Here is a 12,696-nt window from a genome sequence, read left to right as displayed (position 1 = left end):
CCTTCTACATTGTCAGGGGGTGATCTCAGTGGTTCTCTCGCATTTTTTGATGCTCCATGCTATTTCTATGGGCTGGTTCTGGATATTGAAATCAATAAATAGTGTTTCCATTATTATGACTGTGGTAATATTCTATGTTAGCATGATGGCTCTGTTAATATTCTAGTAGAACCAAATAGTGGGGTATAATTCCAAATTCAATAAAATTACACCTGAGCCACTCAAAGGGAGAAAGTCAAGTTCAAGTAAATTCTCTTTCCTTATATTCCATCAATAGTTCAAAATTTGTACATATTTGGAGTATTTACTGCTCATATAGCATTTATTTTTCCTGACATTTCTAATTACTTTTTTTTAAAGTTATTTATTTTTAATTGGAGGATAATTGCTTTACAATACTGTGTTGGGCTCAGCCATAAGTATACATATGTCCCCTCCCTCCTGAACCTCCCTCCCACCTCACACCCCATCGCACCTCTCTAGGTTACCACAGAAGAGTGTCTTTGAGCCCCTGAGTCATACAGCGAATTCCCACTGGCTATGTATTTTGCATGGGCTTCCCTGGTGGCTCAGAGGGTAAAGCGCCTGCCTGCAATGTGGGAGACCTGGGTTTGATCCCTGGGTCAGGAAGTTCCCCTGGAGAAGGAAATGGCAACCCACTCCAGTATTCTTGCCTGGAGAATCCCATGGATGGAAGAGCCTGGTGGGCTACAGTTCATGAGGTCGCAAAGAGTCGGACACGACTGAGCGAGCTCACTTCACTTCATGTATTTTGCATATGGTAATGTATGTTTCAGTGCTACTCTCTCAGTCCATCCCACCTTCTTCTTCCCCTACTGTGTCTACAAGTCTGTTCTCCATTTTTCATTTGGTAAGATAAACGTATGGCTTTATCACCATATCCCTAGTATCTTCCAGATTTACTCCTTCTAAGAATCTTGTGCATTCTCTTCCTTGATATCTGGTAACTTCTATTCCAATTTGGACTGCTTTCTTAATTTTTGGACCATGATTCTTTTGTGTAAGTTTTCTTTCCCCAGGATTTTGTAAATGTACCTTTTTTTCAATGCTTTTGTCTTACACTCATGAACTGTAGCCCACCAGATTCCTCTGGCCATGGGATTCTCCAGGCAAGAATACTGGAGTGGGTAGCCATTCCCTTCTCCAGGAGATCTTCCTGACCCAGGGATTGAACCTGGGCCTGCTGCATTGCAGGAGTAATGAGAGAATATTGTATAGCATAGGGAACTCTAGTCAGTGGTCTGTGGTGACCTAAAGGCAGGCAGATTCTTTATCATCTGAGCCACCAGGGAAGCCCCAAGTTTTCCAACATTCTAGTCATTTTAACCATTCCATGGAGTTCTTTTTCTATGTGCTCTCAAGCCTGAAGTAGATCTGTTACTGTGACTTGACTGTTCAATAAGGTTGGATCAGTTGCTTTCTGTGACCTTGACTGTCTCGGTTAAATTCCTCACAGTGTAAGTAATTTCCTAGAGGCAGTTGAACTGAAGATTAACTGTTTGGAATTTGGTTTCTATTCTATTCTGCCTTACACTTGATTGATAGGCTGGTTGGGTCAAAAATCTTAGGTTTAAAATTATTTTCCTTCAGAGTCTTTAAAAGACATTGCACTAATGTCTTCTTTGTTGTTTTTCAGTCCCTCAGTCACGTCAGACTCTTTGCAACCCTGTGGACGGCAGCACGCCAGGCATCCCTGTCCTTCACCATCTCCCAGAACTTGCTCAAACTCATGTTCATTGAGTTGGTGATGCCATCCAACCATCTCATCCTCTGACATCCCCTTCTCCTCCTGCCTTCAATCTTTCCCAGCATCAGGGTCTTTTCCAACGAGACAGCTCTTTGCATCAGGTGGCAGAAGTATTGGAGCTTCAGCTTCAGCATCAGTCCTACCAATGAATATTCAGGTTGATTTCCTTTAGGGTTGACTGGTTCAATCTCTTTGCAGTTCAAGGGACTCTGAAGAGTCTTTTCTAACAACACAGTTCAAAAGCATCAATTCTTCGATGCTCAGCCTTCTTCATGGGCCAACTCTCACATCTATACATGACTACCAGAAAAACCACAGCTTTGACTAAGTTCCAATTTTTCAGTTGAAAAGATTGACTTCACCTTGGTTTTTATGTCTCTATATGTGGTCCCTTTTTCTAGAAAATTTTAAGATACTCTCTTTTTGTGTGTTCTGAAACTTTATTCTTGGTAATGTGAAATCCAACAGTGCTATGAATGTGTATTTTAAATTATTTGTTCAGAGTTGTTCAGATTTGTATATGAAGGTGTGTAACAACCTTCATTTCTGATAAATTATATATTGTTACTGTATACTTTTTCTTGCCTAGTTTTTTGATTCTATTAATATACTTTGATATATTTCAGAAACTTTTTCTTTCTACTGTTAAGTTTTAGATTTGGAATGGAATTTTAAATTTCCAAGTGTTTTCTTGATCTTTTTTTTTTTTTACAGAATGATGGGAGTATAATTTTATGTTTTTCCTGCTTTTTTTTAAAAAAAATTTTACAATACTGTATTGGTTTGCCATACATCAACATGAATCTGCCACAGGCGTACATGAGTTCCCAGTCCTGAACCCCCCTCCCACCTCCCTCCCCAAGATTGTTCTCTTTTAAATGAACCTGTTCAAATTTTGTACTGGTGTTCTCTCAAATGTAAAACAAATTAGGATTTTTCTGAAGTTATTTCCTAGTCTTTGAAATACTTGTTTTCATAGGATTGGTGCTTTCTATTAATCTCAGTCTTTCTTGGTAATACCTATAGGATTTCTTCAAACATTTTGTAATTCTTATTGTCTATACTTATCTTCACATTTTAGAAGGAGAATATTTGACAGGGGGCTTTATGTCTGTGGGTGAGTCTTGTTGACTCTCAGGCTTTGCCTGTGTATAAAGAAAGATAAGTACTCATTAACCTCAGATAAGGAGATCTTTTTAAACAGAAGTTTTGAAGCTTTCCTCAGGAAATTTGTTATCTTGGAGACGAACCCTGATTTTTTTTTCCCCCAACGTGAAGCTAAGAGCTTGGTATTAGGCTTATTAGCAAGCAGAGGCAGGAGAGGATGTTTTATATATTCTAATATATATATATCCTACATCTTGATCTAAGTGGTGGTTACATGTGTATAAAAATGTAAAGTTTCATTGAGTTGAATAATTTAGTGTACGTGGTGCTCCAACTCTATAAAGATGTTATAGAAATAATGAAATTAATTAGCACGTAAGCTTCATCCTCTCAAATAGCAACCTCCTCACCAGCCAACGTGTTCCTCACTATGTCTGTGCAATGACACCCTGTCCCATGAACCTTTAACTTCTTCCCTATCCTGTGACCCCTTCTGCCTTCACTGCTGATTCCTCTGCCTAAGGCCATCTTCCCATCACTGTCCGCCTGATCCTCCACTCAGCCATCTCTTCCTGCCTCCCCTGTTCTTCCCACCTCCATTAGTTTCATTTTACTCTTGTATTACCCCGTCTTCTCTATTCATGGTACTATTCATAATTCATAACTCGAGTTATTTTTTATTTGTTCATTGTGTATCTCCCAGACCACACACTTCATCAGGGCACAAACTATTTTATTCACTGCTTTGACCAAGTAGAGAATCTGGTACACAGTGAATACATACATAGCAATTCTCTGCCCGGCACCATTCTCTTCTATACCTCCCAGATTTGGGAGGCCTTCATCCATTTTCTTAATTCCACTGATACCATTTGTCCAGCAAACATTTTCTCACCCAAACTGAACCATTGCCTTAGAAACCTTTCCTGACATTTTGGCCTCTTACTCTCAAAAGAAATTGATCACTTCCTCATATGGCCTTCCCTGTACCTGACACATATTTCTGTCACAGCACTTACAAGTTTTCATTTCACTACTTTCTCTACATGTCTTTCTTTCACACTTGACTGTAAGTTAATTGAAATTAGGAACCATATCTTATTTTTGTTTCTCCAACAACTACCCCATTCATTCAACAACTGTAAATGAATGAATGAACAAAAATGGAACATAGTTAATATTTTTGGTGGCCCCAAATCATTTTGAATATTAGTTGCAATATATTTTAACCTTTAAACATATAATCAACAGATTTCAATCAATATAAAACCAATACATTTTACATGTAAGACCTGCTCTGGTGTCCTTGCCTGTGTAATAAATAGCCTGATTCTTGACTTCTTGATTATGTTTTATACAGTTTTTGTACCATCTCTCTTCCTACCAAGACTAAGTTATTGATTCTTACTAATTCAGCTTTCCTATGAGAAATCCATAGATTATTAAGGTTCACAAATCCAAGCATTTTGAAAAAAATAAGTGGAAACATTTTGAATGAGGATTTGAGCTCTCCTCTCAGAACCATGGTGCTCAAGCTGTGGTTCTAGACGTTGGCATAGATGGCTTGGTATTCCAGAGGCTTCTGTGTTTTAGTTCCCGGTTCTCTCGCAGGTCAGGAAGCATAATGAAGGGTTGCTGAAGTATACATTTCTTTTTCATAACGTGCTAAATATAATGTGAACCTAATTTCTTGACTCATTTAATGCATCATTGGTAGATATGTTGAGAAACCAAATTCTCCCATATTATGATCTATTCTGAGTACGTTTTCTGCTGTTGCTTCCAGCTCAGTGATGCAATTTAAACCTCATCCCATGTCCAATGTCACCACCACTATCAGAATGCTCAGAGCCACTGTCTCTATGTTGCTTCCCGATTAAAAGACTGTTTTAACCAGGGTCCCAATCTCATGACCTTTTTTTAAAAAATGCAACTGTTTATTGCTACCAGTGGTTCTTTTTCATCCCTCCTATTTGTCCCCCTGACCATCCGCCCCCCCCCCCACCTTGCTACCATTCTCTTATTATAAGTTAGGGCTGAATTGATATTTCCTAGACAGTTCCAAATATTACATGGAACCCTGGGGAGGATGTATTATGTATCTTCTATGGAGCACCATTCTAGGATTTTAATTTGAATAATTTTTAGTAAGTGCTTATGCTTAGCAGTTTTTCTGCTTTGAGAATTGACTATATACATCAATATCACACATAGATTCATCTTCTATTTCACTAACTATATTAAGAAGAATAACAACGTCACCTTTTCAATAAACCATTTCATTGCTCTTAGTGGACATACTTTTTCTTGCTTTGAGCCCTTGCATCATAGTCCTTTGTTAAGACTTGAATAGATAATTCTTACAATTTCTTATTTTACATAATTTAGACATCTATTTTATCCTCTTGCCTAGAGTAATGAAAGGCAATCAGAGGTCAGGAGTTTGAACTTACTCACCTTTGTATTTCCCACATCTTCCAAAGGAGGAAAATAACAGGCACTTAATAATTATTTGAAAAGTTGAACAGAAGCACTTGACACTCATAAATGCATAAAGTTACTTTATTTTAAGTATACATTTAATTTTGAAAAATATAAATGCTAAAATATCTCATCTTCTTCATCTCTTAATTCCATAAAAGTCACAATAGAAAGCTTCATAAAACTGTAAAATACTATAATGTTATAGGAATTTAAGGTTTTATATTGGAAAAAAATTATTAGTAATATATTGAAATGTTTTCTGTTCTTTATCATTTTGTTCCACCATGTTGATCTACTTCATTTAAAATAAAAAGATGCATCATTTCTCCAAAGTTAATAAAGACTTAAGAGAATAAAAATAAGAATATCTGAAAGTGCGTATTGATTCTGAAAAGTAATGTGTACGGATATGTACCAGCCATGAAAATGGCTAAAAAGAGGCAACTATTCACTCTTTTCACATTGTAGGATTGGGACAAAGTTACTTCTGGCTCTAAAAGTTTCACTGGATGACTTTAGCCCTGAGTTGCAATATTTGCCTAAGAAACAGAATTCAGGATTTTTGTATGTACCCATGGAGCACAAAGAAATGAGCCAAAAAATAGAACATATCTAAATTTCTGGTCAAAAAGCAACTTGACTGGTTAGCATATATCACACAACTTCTTTATTTCAGGCTACAATGAACCTCAAAGAAATCATCATCTGAAAACTCCCAAGGCCCAAGCAAAATATCATTCAATTGTATTCAGCCACTTGGTGCCACTGGGCCTCATGCTCATACTGTGAAGAGTAGATGTGAAATCTCATGGAATAAACAAGAACATCTCAAGTTCCTGCACCAAAATCATGAAGTGGTATGGAAAGGATTGAAGAAAGCTTTGTCCCATCCCTGCACAATGTCAACCTCTGTAATACAACTCAAACAGTTTTGTTTTTGTTTTTGAAAGAGAGTCAGCAGTCAACACATTTCAAGTACTTAACACAGTTTTTAAAAAAAGAACCAAAAACTCGGAAGACAATCGTTCTCTGTTTTAAACACCAGTATATAGCTGATTAACGATTTACTCTGTGTGTGTTGGTGCATGTGCATAGAATACATACAAACTGAATCTCTGCTGGCAGACAATTGTTTCTCTTCTCTCCATTCTTTGAATTGGTTGGGGGCTGACTAGAGAAGGTTTGTGTTCCTACTTCTCTGACTTCCTCCATCCCCCTACCCTACGCCACTGCCTGACTGGAAAAAGAGGCAGGAACTGTACCCAGCACGGCACACAAAATAATTAGGATCCCAACTTGATCATTATTTTACATAGTAGAGTGACTTTTATCCAGGAAAACAGTGTCTCCAAAACATCTTTCCAATGTAAGACCACAAGTCTTTATGCTCTGATAAAGCAGATACTTTCCTTCCAACACTGAGCCAGTACAACCATAGGACTTTTAACAACTCTGCATGTACCCTTAGTCCTTTACTCCTAACATAAATCTTTTATCTCTGTGTTTACATCAGGGAGAAACACTTGATAAAACAAATTTACTATCGTATTCTGTGTGTCCAGTTTACATAAAAACAAAACCACCCCAAAATCTGCTTTAGTTCTTTGATAGTACATTCAGTTAGTGAAAGTGTAAGTCACTCAGTCGTGTCTGACTCTTTGCAACCCCATGGACTATACAGTCCATGGAATTCTCCAGGCCAGAATACTGGGAGTGGGCAGCCATTCCCTTCTTCAGGCAGGGGATCTTCCAAAGCCAGGGACTGAACCCAGGTCTCCCGCATTGCAGGTAGATTCTTTACCATCTGAGCCACCAGGGAAGCCCACATTCAGTTAAAATACAGATAATCTGGTAGCTCTGTGTGGATCTCAGGGTTTGTTTGTTTGTTTAGTTGGTAACTACTTGTGCTCCTCTGAAAGTAAGTGATTTTTAAAATACTTCCCTGGGTTCCAAAATATTAAAAAGATTTTATACTAACTATTCCTTTTAGCAAATACAAGGTGCTTCTCTGCATTCATGAGTATCAACCTTCCATCATAGAATATGGATAATTAATGAAGGTACAGGTAGTTTTATCTACTCAAAGGCTGAAATATTGAGTTAAGTTGCTTCAGGAGTCCTTTGAAAGGGACAGAAAGGGACACAAATCCTCAGATACTTGATTCATGATCAGAAATATAAATTATTCTATCTAGAATATAAAAGTGAACCAATGCGTCTTTAATTTAACAAGATGCTAAGTTAGGCTAATCTCAATATGCATGGCATTTAAACATTTTATCAATGCTCCCATTAGAAAGACAGAGAAAAGCCTCATACAGTTTTAAATGAGGATAATGAAAAATAAGATAATATCATCATTTTAAGAACAGCTCTAAATACAAACATGATGCCAAAATTTGGCACGTAAGATTTTAACAAATAATGTTTATTCTGCCACCTTTATTTTAATGAAAAAATTGTAGGTCATTTATGTCTATTTTGTATAAAATTAAAAGTTTTAAGATTATCAGATACTATAAAAGTAACAGTTAATTTAGGACAATAAAATTTTTATAATCAAAATTTCAAAAGGACAGAATTATAATTTAATTAATAAAAGAATGAGTGGGAGTCAATATGTACATATTATGAAACCAAAATAAGTGGTTTCATTCTGCTTCTAATACTCCTCCAACAACCTGTCTTAGTCAGGATACATCACAAATATGGTTTTAGGAATCCAAAATTATGGATTCACCATTTAAAATGCTATTTTTAATGCAGATTCATAATATATAATACAGACTATTAAGATATTACAGTTAGATAACATGCTAAATTTGGTTAAAGATCTAATTTTCATTTGTCTAATTTTCAATATGGTACTTTGAAATACACATATACACATATATAGACATATATATTCTAAATGCCCCAATCACAAAGAATAATTGCCTTTCAATCTTAAAGACAATGTGAGTATTGTTAAAATGTATACATATATAATACCTCTGAGATCTATCTGCATTCCCATAAACACTTTTTAAATGTGTAAATGGTCTATTATATAGTCTTATGGATTTTGTATTGTAAATAAGGGCTACTGTATCAGTGATAGTGACTGCTATCTGGGTAATAAAATATATTTACTCTCATTTGCATAATGGTAAATCTCTTGGACCTCTGATAGATTTTTCATAAGTGGTTTGGATTTTATAAAAACTGACACAAGAGAACTAGTAACTTTGCCTTTTCCCTACCATCACTCTGACTCTTTCTAACTTTGCACATATGTGCACCAGCCACACACAGAGTACATACACAAACACACAAATATTTTCAAAATGAAAAAAAGTCTAACAATACTGCATAGGACACTGACATGGTAATACAATCAGCATCTGTGCCTGGATACTATCATCAAAACATCAGTTATTCCCATTACAAAGGAGCGTCTTCCTTCTCCCTCAATCTCCTTCATAGAACAGTTAAATTTCTCTTAAAGAAAGGGAAAAATGGATGCTTAGAAACATGGTGTTTTCAGTCCAATCTAGCCCTCAGGCATACCCTAGAGATGGTGTGTGTGTGTGTGTGTGTTTGTATGTAAAAATCACATTATATACAATACAATTTTTACAGAAAGCCTGGCAGCTACAAATAAGAGGTAGAACTACTCAAAACTATGTTTCCTGCTGCAGGAAAAAATTCATTTTCTTTACAGTAATTAAAAAAAAGTTTAAAAAATTGACAAAAAATAAGTTGCAGGTTAGGCCCCATAATTTAAACAACAAAATCTAGGAAGAAAAATATTTTTCAATGTACTCAACAGATAAGTTCATTAAAGGGTTAAAAAAAGTTTGCATAGGAAAAAAGGGACATTCCAGCACTTGCTACAATGATGGCAATAGTTTCTCTAATGGGAATAAAGTACCTTTAGTTTTCCTTCTTTTGATAATTCTAAGATTAGGGTTTAAAAGCGAGAGCAAGTTAGAATAGCAGCACGTTTTCCAGTCCTGGAGAGCAATACAAGCGAGAAGGGACTGTCTGGAGGTCAAGGTTTGTTCGACCAGACAGAAACACAAGCCAGTAAGCACAGCTCCAAAGCTAATGTTGGGAGTTCCTTCAGTATTTTAAGAAAAGGTGTTATAAAATCCTTAATACTTTTGCCCTCTGCATAATAAAGGAAAATGACAGGGTCTGTGCATGTCTTGAGTGACAGAGGAATTTGGTTGTCAGAGGACGTATCTGAAAGTATAAGAACAAAAAGCGATTCTTCAGATGTTGTTTTTAAGGAATGGTGCGCTATTGTCTGGATTTTACCTATGCAAGAGAGAAGCAGAGAGAGAGAGCTGTAGTGTTTGGCCAGTGACCAAAAACCAAAAGAGAACAAAAATTTAAAAATAATCAGACAAAAAACAAGGACATAAACAACAAAAAGGTCAGTTTTAAGAAAGACAAACAGGTTACAATGTAGTTTCTGTTCCCTTGCTCCTCCAGAAGTAATCATTGTCTTCAGGCTCAAGTTCTATTCTAATTCGAGGCACGACTTTTACTGGAGTTCTAGGAGGACTAGAGGAAAAGAAAAAGAGGGGGAAAAAAGGGAAACAGTAAGTACAACAGAATTCCTTTACCATCTGTCAAATGTTTATGCGTTGTACAGAAGTCAAGTGGGTCCTTCTTTGTTCTCTTTAAATACTTATCCCCTCCTTCTGTATTAAAAACAAACACTTTAAAAATGGGCTGAAGTTACCAAATAGGAGTTAAGAAATTCAAGTAAGAGTATCATAAGCTCTCATACCTAGGTAAGAAAAAAAGCCAACAACTGAGAAAGAACTACCAGGTAGGTGACACTGTGAGGAGTTAAAGGACAAAAAGACTGACATGAAAAACACTCAGAGATTTCACGATTTTGAAAATTTGAAATCTCTAGAGCTGTGTTAAAAAGGAAGGAAACTACTGGAGAAGAGCCAGCAGGAAATGCCAGCTACCCTTAAATCAGAGATGACACTGGTATGATCCTGGAATTTAATGATCCTGAAAGATTTCATTATTTCTAAGAGTAGGTGGAACAGGTCTCTTAGAATGTTTTCTACAAGTAAAAGCTTGGATGAGGTCTGATGTCTTGGTAATTTTTCTAAGATAAATTTGTAGGGAGGATGGAGAACAGGGTGTCCTGCCAATAACCTGCCATTGATTCCATGTCTGCAGGGCAATCACCCCACAGAACAACATAAGATACTGGGCTGTCCTTTACCTTGGCATACCGAGTGACTGAAGGAAAGGAATTTTATCAGCATGATGTATGGCGTTCAAGGAATGTTGGTGATCTTTCTCCTAAAAAAAAAATTAAATGTTAATCATAAATAGTCATTGGTGAAGTATAACACTAGAAGGAAAAATTTTTAAGTCTTTACAAAAATGGATACATTTTTCACAACTGGAAATAGTAAGAAAGACAAGTTTACACAATTTAAATAAACACTGTATCAAGAATCTAAGAAGTGTGATGAAGCCAAAATCACTCAGTTTCCTTGATTCTAGGTTTTCTGGGATGGACCACTGTTGTTTTCAGTGAGAGGACAAGCTAAATAATTTTTAGAGGATGATAACATCTACTGAACACCTAAGTCTTTGCCCTTGGATATCCTGCCATCTTTAGCTACAACTTTATCCTGCTATTATTTGTGGGGGTAAAATTAAAATTTTGAGGAACTTGCTTCTACCGCAAATCCACTATCAATTTTGTTCTTTCATGGATTTATATGATACTAGAAAAGATTTTAGAATGATCATGGGTATTTTGCTTAAGTAAATTTCTCATGTCATATCCACTACTTTCAAAATATCCTTTTAAAGGTTTTTGAGAAAATGAAGAACAACTAGCAATAAATAATCAATCTGCCATACACTTTTTCCAGGAGCCTCAAATTCTATCTGGTAATTTTTTTTTTTTTAAGTGTGAAGTAAAAGCGTCAGTCACTCAGTCATGCCTGACTCTTTGTTACCCCATGAACTGGGGCCCACCAGGCTCCTCTGTCCACTGAATTCTCCAGGCAAGAATCCTGGAGTGAGTAGCCATTCCCTTCTCCAGGGGATCTTCCCGACCCAGGGATGAACCCAGGTCTTCTGCACTGTAGGCAGATTCTTTACCTTCTGAGCCACAATTCTGATTTTTTTAAAGCGGTTTTTAAATTGTACTTGGAAGAGGTGTGCCAGGTTATGATGCCAATAGAAGACTTCTACAGTCTCTTTTTGTTCTTTAATGCTCCGGAAACGAGAAATGAAACCAAATAATGGTTTGAGGAGTTTGAACTTAAAAAAATAAAAATTCAACCAAATGTTGCTGATAAGGTCGAGAAGAAAGTAGTCTCAGTCACAGATTACAGATTGGACACCAAAGGTGAGACTGCTTTAATTCTCTTTTGTTTAAACCAGTGTGGGAGCCAGTTTCCAAGATGGCTCCCAATGCTGTCTGCCTTCTGGTATTCATGTCTTTCTATAATTCCTCCCAACACTGTACCAGGGTTGGTTTGTGTAACCCATAGAATATGCACAGGAAATACATCATTCCTGAGACATTATTATAAAAGATTGCAGCTTCTGTTCTGGTTTCTTTCTCTGTTATCACTGGCAGCCATGACAGGGACAGCCCTAGCAGATATCCATGAGTGAAGGATCTAAAATCTCCTGCCAACCGCCCTGTGCTTGAGCCTGGAAGTGGATCCCCAATTCTGGTCAAGCCTTCAGACTTAGACCCAGAGAAGAGCTTGAGAGCTGCCACCTCTAGAGAGCCCTTGGGCCAGAATCACCCAAATCAGTGGCTCCTAAACATCAGGAACTACATGAGGTGATCCAAGTTTGTTGTTTTAAGCTTCTGAGCTTTGTGATAAACACCAAGAGATAATTAAAATACCCATTTGCCATAAATACTCATTCATTTCAAACTTTTCTTGGTAACTTCTTATTGAAGCTGAAATAGCACTGTCAAATAGAAATAAAAATGCTTCAACTGTCTTTTCCTGTAACAGATCAGGATACTCTGAAGTGCACCTGGAGCTAAGAGTATGTTTCCTTCAAATGAAAACTCAAAATAGTTTGGAGGCAATTGGTACTTGCTATCGAAAAAGCTTGAAATAGCCACTAATGTTACTGCGAAAGTGTTCATCCTTTTTAACTGACCTGTTAACTCAATTACAAAAAAAAAAAAAAGATGACATGTCAAAAACCATTACACCTTTGCCACCAGCTATTACCCCCAGAAAGACCAGTACAATTACAAAGATGATTTTGAAATAGCAGAAGGAGAATAAAGAAATTAGGAAGAAAAATGCAAATATCTTATAGGCTATACCCAA

General features: G+C 36.7%; 1 protein-coding gene across 3 annotated transcripts in view; it reads right to left on the bottom strand.

Moving 5' to 3' along the window:
- The window catches only part of SLC4A4 (solute carrier family 4 member 4), a 369,377-nt gene continuing 362,102 nt past the window's right edge, over positions 5,422–12,696 (bottom strand). For all 3 annotated transcript variants that reach the window (XM_018049558.1, XM_013964709.2, XM_005681740.3), the window contains exons 25-26: positions 10,596–10,675; positions 5,422–9,910 (exon numbers count right to left, since the gene is read on the bottom strand). In XM_018049558.1, coding sequence (XP_017905047.1) covers positions 10,632–10,675 — 44 coding nt within the window. In that variant the 3' untranslated portion in view covers positions 5,422–9,910; positions 10,596–10,631. The remainder of the gene's footprint in view (positions 9,911–10,595; positions 10,676–12,696) is intronic.

The sequence above is a fragment of the Capra hircus genome, chromosome 6 (genome assembly GCF_001704415.2).
Source record: "Capra hircus breed San Clemente chromosome 6, ASM170441v1, whole genome shotgun sequence".
NCBI lineage: Eukaryota > Metazoa > Chordata > Mammalia > Artiodactyla > Bovidae > Capra > Capra hircus.
The sequence above is the reverse complement of the archived record's forward strand: the minus strand, read 5'-3'. Positions and strand labels throughout refer to the sequence as shown.